Source organism: Erpetoichthys calabaricus, chromosome 14, assembly GCF_900747795.2.
Source record: "Erpetoichthys calabaricus chromosome 14, fErpCal1.3, whole genome shotgun sequence".
In the NCBI taxonomy this organism is placed as follows: domain Eukaryota; kingdom Metazoa; phylum Chordata; class Cladistia; order Polypteriformes; family Polypteridae; genus Erpetoichthys; species Erpetoichthys calabaricus.
In genome coordinates this window covers 59367021-59383009 of record NC_041407.2, presented here as the reverse complement: position 1 = coordinate 59383009, position 15989 = coordinate 59367021, and the positions used below count along the sequence as shown (strand labels likewise).

Sequence of the window (15989 nt, the reverse complement as noted above, 5' to 3'; positions counted from 1 at the left end):
CCATTTTTATATATAGTTTTTACTCATGTTTTTATCATGTATTGTTGTGCCTATAGGATTGTGGAAGAGAGGTGAAGAAGAAAGTGCAGGCTGGGTGGAATGAGTGGAGAAGAGAGTCAGGAGTGATTTGTGACAGACGGGTATCAGCAAGAGTGAAAGGGAAGGTCTACAGGACGGTAGTGAGACCAGCTATGTTATATGGGTTGGAGATGGTGGCACTGACCAGAAAGCAGGAGACAGAACTGGAAGTGGCAGAGTTAAAGATGCTAAGATTTGCACTGGGTGTGACGAGGATAGACAGGATTAGAAAGGAGTACATTAGAGGGTCAACTCAAGTTGAACGATTGGGAGACAAAGTCAGAGAGGCGAGATTGCGTTGGTTTGGACATGTGCAGAGGAGAGATGCTGGGTATTTTGGGAGAAGGATACTAAGGATAGAGCTGCCAGGTAAGAGGAAGGCCTAAGAGGAGGTTTATGGATATGGTGAGAGAGGACATGCAGGTGGTGGGTGTAACAGAGCAAGATGCAGAGGGCAGGAAGATATGGAAAAAGATGATCTGCTGTGGCAACCCCTAATGGGAGCAGCCGAAAGAAGAAGAAGAATTGTGCATTTTGGAGAAATTTGTCTACTTGTAGTCAGGCCTGACTCTCTCTATACTACTGATACTGTGAAAAAGCCAATACCATTAAAATTTGGTTCCAAATTAGCATCGATATATTGGTTCTTGTTATATTCCTAGTTAGGTATTATCACGCACATGTGCATAGGGGATAACTTAAAGGCTTTGGTGATGGTAATCTCCTGCTGTTCCACGGGTCAAGTGATGTGTACTAATGCCTTTTCTCTTCCTCCTCTGCAGAGCTGAAGATTGATGGCTTTAATATCAATAACGTTACTTCCAGTGTCAGTCCTTCTCTTACTTAAAACAGAAAAAATCGCCATCTCAGTAAGTCAAAAATTAGACTCATGTCTGAAATGGCATATGAGGTGCTAATCTGTTGTGGTTTTCACTCACACATCCACACCTACGTATTGCAATCACCTTGAAATTTTCAATCAAACTCATTTACACATATTTATGATGTGAGAGAAACAGGAGCACTGGGGTGAAACCCGCATAAACAGGGAGTATACATAAACTCCACAAGGACATAAAAACTCTGTCATCAGACCACCTTTACTTAATTTAGTATCATGCTAATTAATACCATCAAAAAGATATAATAAAAAAACAAAAAAAAAACATAAACACAGGAACATATTATGAAATAGCCACCAAGGTAGGTGAATTGAGTCAGTCATGGTCACACAGTGAGTAACATGTGGGATCTGAACTGCTAGCTTCATGATTTTAAAAGCTTGCAAAGTGTGTGAATCTCCTGAAATAGGATCACTGAAGAGAGCAACACTGCACTGTGCATCAGGGTACCTTAATAAGCAATCTATTTTAGAAGCTGCACCTTTAAATATTAAGTTATTCAGATTTTTAAATTCAGAGTAATAAGATACAGTTTTATTTACCAAGAGACGTACTAAATGCAAAGCGAAAATAACCATTTTTTATTACTATATAAGGTGAAGAATGACAAGTTAGATTAGCATTAAAATACATTCCACTTCTCCTTACCCAAGACCTTTTCACATTTGTTTAGGCTACACCATGTTGACATTTTTTCCTTTGATTCACACAAAACTCTGTAAAGATGAAGACAAATTTCTTCATCATAAATAAAATAGCCCAAAATACTTTATTCTAAGGAGTAAAGGGGTCACGGTTTGCTCCTTCTGCTTGTGACGTTTGAACTGGAGGCTGGAGAAAGCCAGATGAACTAGACAAGAAATTCCCGATGCCTCGGAGCATGTTCTTCATTCTTCTAGGATGAGATCAGCCAGCCATGCCGAAGATGGTCACCCGAAGCCAAGGACTGACTAACCACACAGTAAGAACAATGGCACAGAATGCGGGTCAATCCTGTTCTGGGCATGTGACTCTTAGGTGAGAGATAAAAAAGGAGAACAGCGACAGCATAGGAACACCTTTTAACTTTCCAAAGGATATTGGCATAAACTAAGGCTTGTGGAATACTGTACGTTAATTGAACTTTGAGAGGTTTTTTTTTTTGTTTGGAAAGGCTGAAGTGTGAGTTCTTAGCACCACCAGATGCTACAAGGGAGTATAACTGTAGGTATCTACTATTCATTTTTTACCTCCCAAACCCTCCTCCATACCTGCCTTAAGGTTTAATAAGGAAAACTTTCAAAAAATTTCAGAGGCAAGCCTTTCAGTATAATTCTCAAAGAAGTACACTTTTCTGGATGCAGCCTTTCTGCTTGCTCTTTTTAAAATTAATCAAGGTCTCTCAAATTGAAAGGGCGGCACTGGAGAGTGGTAGTTTTCCACTCATGCCACATATTGTGAAAATAATCTAATATCAGGCTTTGATTGGACCTTTCCAATATACGGACATTTTCTGTGTGGCTTAGCTCATACTGTATGCTTTGGGCCCCTGTCATGATGGAAAACAAATCTACTTCCATTTCGTGGGTTTTTAGCAGACGGCTTACAGACTTTACTCCAAAATTTCACTGGACTTTGTTGCATCCATTTTTGGTTACATCTTCACACATATTCATAAGTGAGCCTAATCTAATATCAGTTTAGAGCCAAAGCCTCTCTAAGTAATATCAAATATATGTAAGAACCAACCTTGGACAGGACACCACATCTGGACGCATTAATGCACATATGCTCTCTAGACAAATTTAAAGTTGCTATTCAACCTAACTCTGATATCTTTGGGATTCAGAAAGAAAAGAGTTTGTGACATGGGAAAAATGTACAAACTCCACGCAGACAGTGTGGTTTAAACCACTCTCCTGCAGCTGAGAGGCAGCAGCACAAACATGGTTGCCATGCTGTCCATTTTGATCTCTGTCAGATTCAACAGACTTTGGAATTTATTTTTATGGTGTTTTAAGTCATTGTATAACTTATTTGTTTGTTACAATCACAATTGTTTTTAATGTTAATTATTTTATTAGTTTTGTATATATGTCCATGCTTGTTCCATTATGTTTCCATGTGCTTTTTGGGTGGATCCTCAGGAGGTGCAGCCATTTGTCCAGCTCCTTCAAGGGTCTGTTCTCATCCCTATAAAGGTCTGAGAAAGCACATAGTCCCTTGTGGTACATTATATTTGCTTGGCATTGGGTGAGATCTCTGATTTTTGCTGTGCTTTTTTGATTATCTGGATTTTGACCTCTTTTGCTCAGTTTTTGACCTTTCTTTGGATTTGTGTATTGAGACTTGCTTCCTTTAGGATTGCTTATTTTTGAAGCACATTTTGCATCCTTGGTGCTGCTTTTGTTACAGAGCATTTTGTGAGAATACATCTTTCATAAAGATTCTTTGTATGTCCTTTGTTACACAAGCCAAAGTTTGATGGATCCTTCCACTTGTAGGGCTTTTTGCAACATATTTTGGGGTTTGTTTAGAGGAACTATCAAGTTCACAACAACTAGGTGCTGATACGATCATACCTTTTTCTTCTGAAAGGATTACTGGTGTCTATTTTTACTCCCCTTTCTTAATCAACATACATACTGGAAATCACATTATTAATGTTTTCTGTTTCTACATCCACCACAAATCCTGTGTTCACTTGTTTCTCTCCTTCTCTGATACTGGCAAACCTGTGCTTTCATTACATCCCACAGTGGCCACTAAAACTCTGTAGACAGGAGCAACTTCTAATCTATCATATGAGGCACAGCTGTTTTAAGACTCTGCTGTGAGATAAAAAAAAAAAAGCTCAGATCCACTTCCGTGAGCACATAACACATGTTCTGTTCAGTCTTCAGTGGCTCCTGAGTGTAACAGAATTGAATACAAATCCTGTTGCTAACCAATAAAGTTTAAATAGCCTTGTCTCAGACTAGAACAGTAACCTCCTGTAGCACTACAGTCCAGTCCAATCCAATCCACTGACATTGGCAATCATCTTATGCCCCAAACTAATCTGTGCTCTACGGGTGACAGAGCCTTTAGCTCTATTGCACAGGCACTTTGGAATGGCCTCTCTAAATTAATTACATCTATTGACTCAATTAATTCTTTAAAAAAGAAACTTTTATTATTTGTTCAAGAAGGCATTTAACTTACATTTTGCCTTCTTAACCTTTCTCTCTGTTCACCCACTCTATTCAAATGCTTATGAAGATATGTGGTATCACAGATTATGCTATTTGTTAATGGTTTTCTAGCACTTTGTATATTAGTTTCTATTATTTTTGATGTATTGATCCTTTATTTGGTGTTTATGTTTATGTCCAGCACTGATTATTCCACTAGTAACTATTTAACATTATTTTAGCAAAACAGCATGCGTTTTACATGTTTTGAGCATACAACTGGATAACTGACGTATGGATTACGCAATGTGAATAATGTGAATTTTTTTTTTCTTTTTTCCATGGGCGTTTTTTCATATCATATTTTTCATACAGCATTGGTCACTATTGGCTTCATTTATATCATAAATGTTTTTCTCCAATCTGCAGGAAAACATGAGATCACATTTTTTCCTTGACCATCACTACAAATTACATGGGATAAGCAAATTAAAAAATACTTTTTCGGTGGAGTATTGCTTTAGAATATAATATCACTTATTTTAAGAAGCCATTGGGATGTAATTTTCAAAATACATTAACTCAAGCTTCCAAAACTAACAATAATACAAATATAAACAAAGGCATCCTAACCTCAAAAGATAAATAACATAAAAGTCAAGTAAACTAAAGACAAGTCAAAGTAAGACATGAATTAAAATCCTGCAAACCATAACTTATGTGGTACAAAATGATCACAGGAGATACAAAAAAATGGACCCAGGTGCTTCCAACAGAGCTCTTACATAATCCCTAGTTGAAAACCTAAGATTCCTGAAGGACTTCTGGACAGAGAGGAACGGGCAAAATCACAAATATAAACTATGAATTTTGTCTAATGTTTAAGAACAGACAACTCCCTGCTATTTGAACTAGAGCCTGACTGTGACAGTTCTTCCTGGTTGCTCCCTCACGAGTATTTTTCATTTCCTGATCATGGAACCACTCATGATGATTAAACAAGCAGGTATTTCAACTTGCTAATAATACTTTGATCATGGGAGAGATGCCACGTAAATAAAATGCATTATTATTATTATTATTATTATTATTATTATTATTATTGTGACATGCAAGCAGTCACACTCTAAAAGATGAGGAAATGGGAGGGCTGGAAGGACAGGTTTGTAATTGTAAGGGGCCGACTCACCTTCTGGGAGTTGAGTGATAGGGTTAAGGCTTAAGATGGGGCAGAATTAAAGGGTGAAGGTATTAGGAGTGAAGAGACTGAAGATGAGAGACGGTGGCGATGGTAGCTATGATAGGAAAGCTATAGGACTTTGATAAATAGTTAAGGTTTTGGAGGTGTGCTCCATAACCCCAAAAAAAATTGAGCTACCGATAATGCTACATTTGTACGGAGCCAAACTGAGCAATTAATTGCAGAGGCCCGATAGCTGTGAGTCCTTCTGCTCTTATTTACGTTAGTTGTTACATTATTATTATTATTATTATTTTTATTACTATTATTATTAAAAGCTGCTGGGGTTTTCCAGTAAAGAAGATGTTCCAATGTATTATAGTCTACTTTGGCCTGTATATCTGTTTGTGACACGGACACTTGACATTGCCCATTTGTCCTAAAAAAAGGAATCATGATTTTGTAGCTATGGGGAAATTTATTCAAGAAAACATAACAATCTTGTGGGAGCTGATTTTTAGGAAAAGAAAGATAAGGGTGTGTATCTGTGTAGAGATTCTAGTTAACTAAATACGACTATTGTGAAAAAAATGATTTCCTTCCCTTAAATACCTCAATATTAAATTAGGTTACTGGCTCCACCATCTTGACTAAATTAGATCTGCAGAATGCATACTGTACAATCTACATTGAATCAGAAAGAATGATAAATGGAAGACTAAATTCAGCATCACAAGTGGGCATCAAAGAACCTCGTAATGCCCTTTGGGTTACCTAAATCACCGGCAGTTTTTTCAAAACTTTGTTAATGATATTTTTGGAGATATTTTGGGAAATCATTTTAGAGATTATTGATAATATCTGGATTTTCTCAAACAACCTCAACATACACATCAGTCATGTGAAGGATTTGCTTTCTAGACTATAAAAAAAGAAAAATATCTTTAAATGAATGAAGTATGAATTCCACAAAATTTCTGCTAAATTCCTTGGATATGAAATTTCACATTTGGGACTGAGTATGGACAAGTCTAAACTGAAACAAGTAGAAACGTTTATAGGATTTTTTGATTATTACCATCACTTTATTAAACATTTTAGTGCTGTTGTGTCCCCAATCACTACCCTAAATAAGAAATCCCACCATAAATTTGCTTGGTTTGTTGAAATTCAAAAGTCATTTGAGTTATTAAACAGGTTATTTACCTCTGCTCTAATTTTTGGCACCCTGCTGTTACAGTTTAGTTTGTGATAGAAACTGACAAATTAAATATCAAGGTAAAAACAAAATACTAGTACAAAGATTCCTGGAAAACTTCACCCTTACACTTTTATTCTAAGAAATGAATGACAGTGGAATAAAATTACAATTTGGGGGATAGAGAACTATTAGCAATAAATGTAGCCCTGATGGAGTGACACCACTGGCTTGAGAGAGGCAAAAACGTATTTGTTGTTTATGCAGATCATAAAAATCTCATGTATACTGTATTAAGGCTGCTAAACATCTAAACACTAGAGAAGACGGGTGGATTTGGATATATACTGTATATATATATAAATATATATATATATATATATATATGTGTGTGTGTGTGTGTGTGTGTGTGTGCTACCAGTCATCAAAAGTTTAAGAACACCTAAGTTTTTCCAGTTTTTCTTCAACTTTGATCAATTGAAATGAAATGAATGACTTAAAATGGTTAAAGGTAATCAGTAAACTGCCACAGGTTTAGGTTAGAAAAAACTGAAAAATATTATAAACAAGTAAGCCCGCGATTCCCTGGCGAATCGGAAATCCAAGAATGGCAATCAGTTTCTATTCCATCCAATATTTGGATGGATGACATATCATGGAGGGTGGGTGCGTCTGGGGAAATGTCATTTAATTCAATAAGCATATCTGTACTAAAGCGGTTTTGTTTTGTGGAGACGTGATTCTGTTGCCTTTGCTGACACCGACTGCTGGCAGAGTGGAGCACAGCAAGTTTAGTTTACAGGTTGTGGTGTTCGTGTGCCAGCCACTGAGTTGGGGAAGCCGCTGGGTTTGAGTCTGTGACAGTTATGTGATCTATATTACTGGCACAGTGGATTAGAGCAAGTGTAGTGAACAGGTTGTGTTGTTTGGGCGCCACCTACTGACTGTGGGAAGCCGCTGCGTTTGACTCTGGGGCGTGCGCCACGGCTCAATATGCGCCTCGGTGGGAAGCTGCTGCGTGATGAAATATCATGGAGGGTATATGCGGTGGTGTGGGCGGTCGCGTCCGTGCAGCTGTACAACCTGGCGTGCACGCTTTACCTCAGTTGTAGTTCACAGGTCGTAGGCATGGTAAAGTTTCCATTTAATTCACTAACCCTATTTGAACTAAAGCGATTTCTTTGTGTGGGCGCCTTCGTTCATTGTTTGTATCCATGACTGTACAGGTTGTGTTGTTTGGGCACTCACAGGTTGTGTTGTCTGGGCGCCACCTACTGACTCTGGGAAGCTGTCGCGTTTTGGGAAGCCGCTGCGTTTGACTCTGGGGCGGGCGCAGCACGTTGTGTTATTTGGGCGCCACCTACTGACTCTGGGAAGCCGCTGCGTTTGACTCTGGGGCAGGCGCCGCCATGTTTTTGGAAGCCGCTGCGTTTGACTCTGGACTCTGGGGCGGGCGCCAAGGCCGCAGTGCACATGCGTGCGTTTGACTCTGGACTCTGGGGCGGGCGCCAAGGCCGCAGTGCGCATGCACCTCGGTGCGTCCGCCGTGCATAAATTAACTGTGGTTTAGCAAGATAGATGGGCCTTCTTCAGGGAACAATTAATAGGTTACAACTTACAGATGTTATGCAGCAATTAAAGTAAGTTAAGCCTTACATACACATATACATACATACATACATACATATACAGTACATTCACACACACATTTTGACTGTATATGTTAGATATATTCTTCACTGAAGACATTCCACTAAATATTGATTATTACACCCATCTTTCTCAGCTAAGAATATCAAAAATATAGAATTCAAAGTGGCAAATCCCTACTTGCGAGCAAAGCTGGCAGCACCTGTTTCACTAGGTCACATGTTTTGGGATGTTCCTGGATTCCTGCAGTACTCTAGGTCTTTCAACAGCATTCGCTCTGCTCCAGGTAACCCAGCTGAGGTTGATCAGGCCCCAGCCTGTGACCAAATAGCAAACAGGTCACTCCCATAGTTCCCCTTTCTTGAGCCATCACCATATATTGGCTTTCTCTACCACTTTGTTGGTGTTGCCGAAGGCTCTTCTCTTAGACTCTCTTTTGATTGCCAGTGATAGAACAGCTCTGGTCAAAGTTGAGCCGGCATAGCCCCTGAATCCATTAGAATAATTTCCACTTATTTATCAGACAGTCTTTGAATCACAATAACCCCTAATCCTCCAACAGCCATTTTTGGAGAGAAACCGAACTTGAAATTACTGCTTAATGAACTTCTAGTATACCACGTTGCTCAAACAGAAGAATCCTTGCCCACCTAATGTAATACAATGTGCAAAGGAGGTGATATGTAATTTAAAATTAGAAAAAGTCAAATTCACTTTATGCAGAAAAGTTCTTTGGAATTAGACAGATCTTTATTAATGTTCTCCTCAATTATTAATCATGCTGAACCAATGCTAACCTCCTGGATATTTCAATATCTTTGAGTGATTTCTTTATATTAAACCTTTTTCTTTATTTCCCTCTCTAAATTGATGGGTCTGATCTGTTTTAAACAAGATGCAGTGCCACATGTCATATTGATTTGCAATTTCTTCATTAGAATGAAACCCTTAAATTAGTAAAATATTTTTAAAAATCTTTGAATTTAATAAAACCTTCATTCTCACTCAGCAACTAAAGTAAGCATACCTGAGAATACATTTTCTCCTCACTGACTCTTGTCTGAGGCAAATGTCTCTGTAAGGTTCCTAGTCTATTTTTTTTTTTAAAAAAAAGCTCATCTGGACTCACCTGCACAGCAATAGAAGGCCTCCACTTCCGATGTCTCGCTTCTGCCTTGTGCTCCTCGCTTGCAGCCCGCTGTCTTGCCACTGTTGCTAACTTGCTGGTTGTAGTGCTACTTGATAATGAAGATGATTTTGTGGGACCAGCACGTTCCCCTTCTGAGGTTGCTCTGTCAATCAAAGCCCTTCCTCTCTCGAGCAAGCTGTCAGCAGAACTACTGTGCAGTTTGGACCGATTGGAGGTTTGACTGCTCTGGTAGTAGCTTTCTCGTAAAGCTCTTCCACCATCCAGCCCATCAGTGGAGTTACTATGGGATTTAGCACGGGTTGTGGTCTGGTAATATTTGTCCCGGGAGGACCGGCCTCCATCGAGACTCTCAGTGGAGTTGCTGTGAGGCTTTGGGCGACCAGAGGCTTGGTTACTATGGTAACTGGCATCTCCAGACAAACGGCCGCCATCCAGACTTTCAGCAGAGTTACCATTTGACTTTGATCGACCAGCGTTTTGATTGTTCTGATAATAAGCATCCCGGGATACTTTTCCTAAGTCCAGACTGTCAGCAGAGATGCTTTGGGGTTTCGGGCGACCAATTTGGCTGCTCTGGTAGTAGGCATCTTGGGTCGACTCGGTGCTGCTCTGTGCCGTGACAGCGATTGCAGGTTTGGCGATCCTTGGTGGAAGAGGAGGAGGTCCTTTGTGGTATGAAAACACTGCAAAGGAGAGATGCAAGATGGAAAGAAGCAATTTAACAACACCAAAAAACAATATAACATGCAAACATAACTTATACCAAAAAACACCCCACCCTCATTAAAGGTGGTGAGGTCACTACTGCTAAGTTATTCTAATTGCCAGTGTGTCAAGTAAAGGACATGTACTTACTAGCGCCGGATTTCATTTGTCCCTGAGGAGCAGACAGCGAGAAGACAGACAAACAGTCATCATCCTGGGAACAGCCTGCTTGAATCGCTCGGATGTAGCTGTGGCTCCTCATGCGGAAACAGCCAGGCAGGTCTAAGGCATCAACTGCCTGTGACTCCACTTCCCCAAAGACAGACTCACAAATCGCCCCATATTGTCGGTTCAGACTGTCTGCCAGCTGCAGAAAGAAGCAGTGTTTAAGTCACCTGAGATGTCAGCCTTGGAATGGTGCTTACACTTTGACTGAAATGACATGGGACTGTCAACTTGTTTGCTTCCAAACATGATGTCAGGTCTTATTTCATATATTATGAAAAGTAAGGCTGAAGTGGGAAAGCCTTTACTTTTGAAGGATCAACCTATTAGGCCATTATAGGGGTTTAGGGGAATCTGTCCAAGACTGTTACAATGCTGGGACACGGGCCAATCACATACACATACAGTATATAAAAACACTCATCCAGGTCACAATCACCAGAAGCATGGCTGTATTGTGGACACAAGGCAGGAACTATCCACAGATGGGATGTCTGCTCATCACCCACACCAGTGATTATTAACCTTTTTTGAGTCACGGACTCCTTTAACAATCTGATGAAAGCTCTGTTCCCTAGAAATATTCACATAAACACAACTTTGCATTCAATGAATATAATGTACTTTATTTATCGAGATTTGATTGTCGGCACGGTGGCGCAGTGGGTAGCGCTGCGGGTAGCGCTGCTGCCTCGCAGTTGGGAGATCTGGGGACCTGGGTTCGCTTCCCGGGTCCTCCCTGCGTGGAGTTTGCATGTTCTCCCCGTGTCTGCGTGGGTTTCCTCCGGGCGCTCCGGTTTCCTCCCACAGTCCAAAGACATGCGGTTAGGTGGATTGGCGATTCTAAATTGGCCCTAGTGTGTGCTTGGTGTGTGGGTGTGTTTGTGTGTGTCCTGCGGTGGGTTGGCACCCTGCCCAGGATTGGTTCCCTGCCTTGTGCCCTGTGTGGGCTGGGATTGGCTCCAGCAGACCCCCGTGGCCCTGTGTTCGGATTCAGCGGGTTGGAAAATGGATGGATGGATGGATTTGATTGTCTCATACATATATGACATACACAAAGTATTATTAAACTTAAAAGTAAACAATCTAAAAAAATACTCCTTTTTATCTAAAAAGTAATGGCTACTCATTAAAATTATGAAATATAACCCTCTTGTGCAAACAGATCTACTAATAGTATGTTTTCTACTACCATTACTACTACTACTACAACAACAGTACCATGCTGTATAGTGAATATAAATGTTAATTTTTATCTGATCCTCACTGAACCCCTGAAACTCATCCATGGACCCTCAAGGGTCCACGGATCTCAGGTTAAGAACCCCTGACCCACACTCACTCACCCATCTATTTTCTAACCAGCCAGCTTTATGTGGTTCAGGATCACAGGGAGTCACAAAAAGAATGTGCAAAGTAAACCATTCATCAATGGGAAGCAGCTCCTTTATACGACATACACATCAACTCCAATTGTCCGTTAACTTAACCTGTTTGTTTTTGGGTTATGGGAGGAATTGGGGCCTTCCAGAGAAACCCCAAATAGACATGAGGAGAAGTAATAAACTCCACTCAGATATTTTCATAGGGTCATTACTGTTACATGTATACAGTACAGTGACATTTTTACTTCTTGATTAACAGGCTGGCAGTGTGGCACAGTGGTTAAGGTTTTGGACTTTAAACTCTGAGGCTGTAAGTTCAAAAACTGCCACTGCCACTGTGAGAGTTGAACAAGTCAACTCACATGCCTGTGCTCCAATTGGAAAAACAAAAGAAATGGAACCCAATTGATCTGAAATCTTGTAAATCACCGTGGATAAGCCAAATAAGTAAATGTGCAACATGTCAGCACTCTCCAGCACCACGATTACTGAGCATACACTGTAATCAGACCCCTTCACTTTATGTACACTTTCTTGTGTTATAGACTGAATTTTAAATGGATAAATTTGACATTTGTGCCCATCATTTTACAAACAATGACCCATAATGACAAAGTGAAAACATGTTTTCAGAAATGTATTTAAAATCTAAACTTAACTCTTTGAGGGTGGATGTCAACTTTTGTTGAAAAATTCAGGGGTAGAGAATGGTAATCTGCTGTAAATGGAGACAAAATTCGCTGTTATGCTTTAGTTTGACTCTCTTTGCTAGTAGGAAAGATGGTTTGATTGATCTGACCTCGGTTACCGGCACACACATGAGAAGCGAAGAGCAAACGACCTCTAAAATGGCATCGCCATCTAGCGAGAGACCAACGTGAATGCATAAAGTAACATACTCTGTGGATGACATTTTGCATATTTTGTCGTTGAATCGGAATCTGACATGCCGGATTCCGATTTTGGTGCAAGTGATCTGTTGATGGAGATCAAAAACGAAAGTGAGGTACCCAGCTGATTGTGGTGCTGAACGCGCTCACGTAGCTGATGCGCCTGGGAGGACTGCCACTTACGATGACAAGAGGGACAAACCAAGATTGCGTTGCACTGTGGCTGTCACTGCCACGTGAAGACAGCCTGCCGCCTCGCACAGCCAGCAGAAACAGCGAACAGGCAGCGACAGCCGCCACAGAACAAAGCAACAGACGTTTGATGTTGATTTATGTGTGAAACTATTGTTTGGTGTGCTGAGTTGTTGGGGAAAAAAATATTCAGCCCTCAAAAAGTTAAATCTTTCATTGTTATAAGTGTTCAGACCATTTGCTAAGGCACTCCAGATCGTGGTCAGTTGCATCCTGTTTGCTGTAATTGCCCTTGAGATGTATCCAGAACTTCACTGGAGTCCACCTGTGGCAATTTGAAATGGCTGGACATCATTTAGAAAGGAGATCACCTGTGTTTATGAAGCCCCACAATTCACACTGCCTGTCAGGACAAAAACCATGCTATGAAGTCTAAAGAACTCTATGTAGATCTCCATGATCAAACTGTGGTAATGCACAGATGCATAGGCCCAGCTTCCTGCCTTGATTAGTGAGCCTGCTCTTCCTTCTCACTCACACCCACACTGGATCTTTCCATCTCCTGCTTTCTTCTCCCACTGTTCTCTGTTTTCTTTCTCTCCCTTCCACTTTTTATTATGGAGACGTGGCACAGGAGAGGTGGTTAGCAGCTCCCAGCATCAATTACAAAATACGGACGATTCCTCACCTGTGCACTTAAGTGAGGAAATGCCCTCGGGCCACATTGTGTCCAAGAACCGCTCCGGCCACACTACCACACCCCCTCTTTAAGCCGCGGACCCGCTATATCACACTCTGATGCTCAGATAATGATCATCATGTGGAGACACCCTTTTAGATCCGGTTAGACTGAATCTAGAACTATGAGTGATATGACTTTGATAGGCAAGCAGGGTTGAAGACATTTCTTTTGCTTTTAGTAATAGTTGAGAAGATGGCAACTAACTAAGAAGCTGTGTGAGTTCATTTCAGTTTAGCAATCGACTTTCCCACCATACCTGTGAAGTGGTCAAGGAGCGAGTATAGCTATGTGACCTTGCGTTGACCTTGGCTGCTGCAAAGCAGGTAGCCCGGTTGCAGGGGTAAGACTCTGAGCATTGCTTACATGAATATCTGTGGAAAGAGACAAAAGAAAAGACACAGAAAGCAACTTAGAGAAAACACAAGCTTCACTAGAACTACCATCTAGAAGCCCTAGGCAACAGAGTCAAACTGTAGATGAAGGTGCTCACTGCACATCTCCACAATGAATCATTAATAACACATACTTGGAGCTTCTCTGGTCCATACTCATGGATCGCTGAAAGGCCTCTCTCTGCAGCGACAGGCCAGCCTTGGGTGATGCTTTTGTGCTAGTGTCAGAATCGGCACTGTCATCATCCCCCATAGCCTTGATGTAGCTGCCACTGCGCATCCGGCGACATGGAATCTCACCGCCATCCTTGCCTCCAGCTGGGTATCCACTTCCCCAGTCATCTGATGGCACCTATTGATGACACACGAAAAAAAAATGGAGAGAGGAGGTCAGTTCCTGTTAACTCTAAATAATTTGTCAATGATGGATGAATTAAGCAAAGAGACAAAAACGGTCTGAAAACAGATGACTAACTTTGCAATTGTCAGTTTTCGATTCATATAACAGAGGCTCCTGGGAACCAGAAACTGGGTACCAATTGTGAATTTTAAAGCTGGCATACAGTCATCATCAGGCTAGCGTGATCCCGTCTCTTGATATTATTATTAGATTGCCAAGGTTTGTTTCTTTTCGCTCTTTGACCAGCATTGCAGTGAATCAGGGCAGGATTGTGTCATACTGGTTAGTGTTGCTGCCACATGACCCCAAAATCCTGGGTTCCAGCCCTGGCCTGTGCCCATGTTTATCAAGCAGCTTAGAATAGGAAAATGGTCCTAACCGTCTCAAAAATCTCTGAGTGACATAAATATGGTTCTGCTCTAAAAAAGTAGCAGTAAAAAGATTTTTCCTAATTTAGGACAATCTATATATATAATTCACAAAGTCGCCGCCAAAGGGGGAAGACACCCATGAAAGCACGCACACCAAAACAAGACACCCATGAAAGCACGCAGGAAGAGGCGTGGATTCACTAAGCCGCCGACAAGTAGGAAAGAGCCTCGCCCACCAACTCTATGACCATTGGATACGACGACAACTCGCAGAGCCACGCCCACTAACTGGGACGCGACGCCTTTTGGAAAAAACGGCGTCATTTATGCTCATCTGTTGTACGCTACACATGGACCTCTGAGCCACCTTGAGTTGGGGGCAGCAAGTCTTTGATAGGCTGCAACAAAATGATGAAAGTACGGGCGCATTTTTTCACACAAGCTGTGTGTGTGTGGGTGGGTGTTAGTTAATTTGTTACTCGAAGGATTTCAAGATTTAATATGCACAGGCGGTAACACTGCAAATGCAGCCCAAACGAACCAAAAATCTTACACAGTCTCCTTACTGTAAAGCAGCAACACTACCACTGCGCTACAAGACAGAGAATGCAGTTAACACTAGAATTACCAGAGCCTACGAAAAAACTCGTAGATCCGGCCCACCTTAAATCGCTTCTTAAAACCTTTCTCACCTCTCCGCCAGTGTCTTTTGTCATCTAAATGTACTGATAAAGACAAGCTGCCAGCAGCCATGAGCACTGAATGAGCTCACCCGCTCTAACATCACCCCTCCCCCGATCTGACTCTCTAAGTAACAGCGCTGCAGAAACAACGCGCATGTTAATTTTTTTTTCTTTCAGTACATGTGCCTTCCCTGTTTATTTGTATATCTCTGCCTGTCTGTCTCTGTATTACGCAGTGCTCTGTCTGTCTGTGTGTTATGGATCTTGAAAAAATAAGTTATAAGGACAGTTGTTCATGTTAATTGCAGTCTCAATTGTTAAAAAAATATTTTAAAAGGAGCATCCCACATGAAAATATAACGATCTCATTAACTGACAGTGCATACCAATTTACAAATTTTATGTCTGTTTGAGGTTAAAAAGAAAAAAAAGAAGTAACACTGTATCCCCAGCGGGGAATTGAACTCATGTTTGTGAGGCAGAGAAAAGCTACTCAGTCTGATAGGCAAATCTTAGCACGCTACACCACGGAAGCTGTTATATGGTGTGTGAAGCTTTTGTGGAAGTGTTTATTTGATCTTAGGAACTCGGGCTTTACACATTCTATAGTTTATGCCTACATTTTGTAACATTTATTACTAAAATATGAAAAAGTTTCTGTTTTAGCAATGTGTTTACACAGATTACTGTAGAA

The 15989-nt window shown here is 40.9% G+C and overlaps 1 protein-coding gene across 1 annotated transcript in view; it reads right to left on the bottom strand.

Annotated features, from left to right (window-relative positions):
* The window catches only part of dlgap3 (discs, large (Drosophila) homolog-associated protein 3), a 739519-nt gene that overhangs the window by 19950 nt on the left and 703580 nt on the right, over positions 1–15989 (bottom strand). Inside the window, exons 6-9 of the mRNA XM_051918736.1 lie at positions 13976–14193; positions 13706–13820; positions 10166–10382; positions 9290–9993 (exon numbers count right to left, since the gene is read on the bottom strand). Of these exons, the coding sequence (XP_051774696.1) occupies positions 9290–9993; positions 10166–10382; positions 13706–13820; positions 13976–14193 (1254 nt within the window). The remainder of the gene's footprint in view (positions 1–9289; positions 9994–10165; positions 10383–13705; positions 13821–13975; positions 14194–15989) is intronic.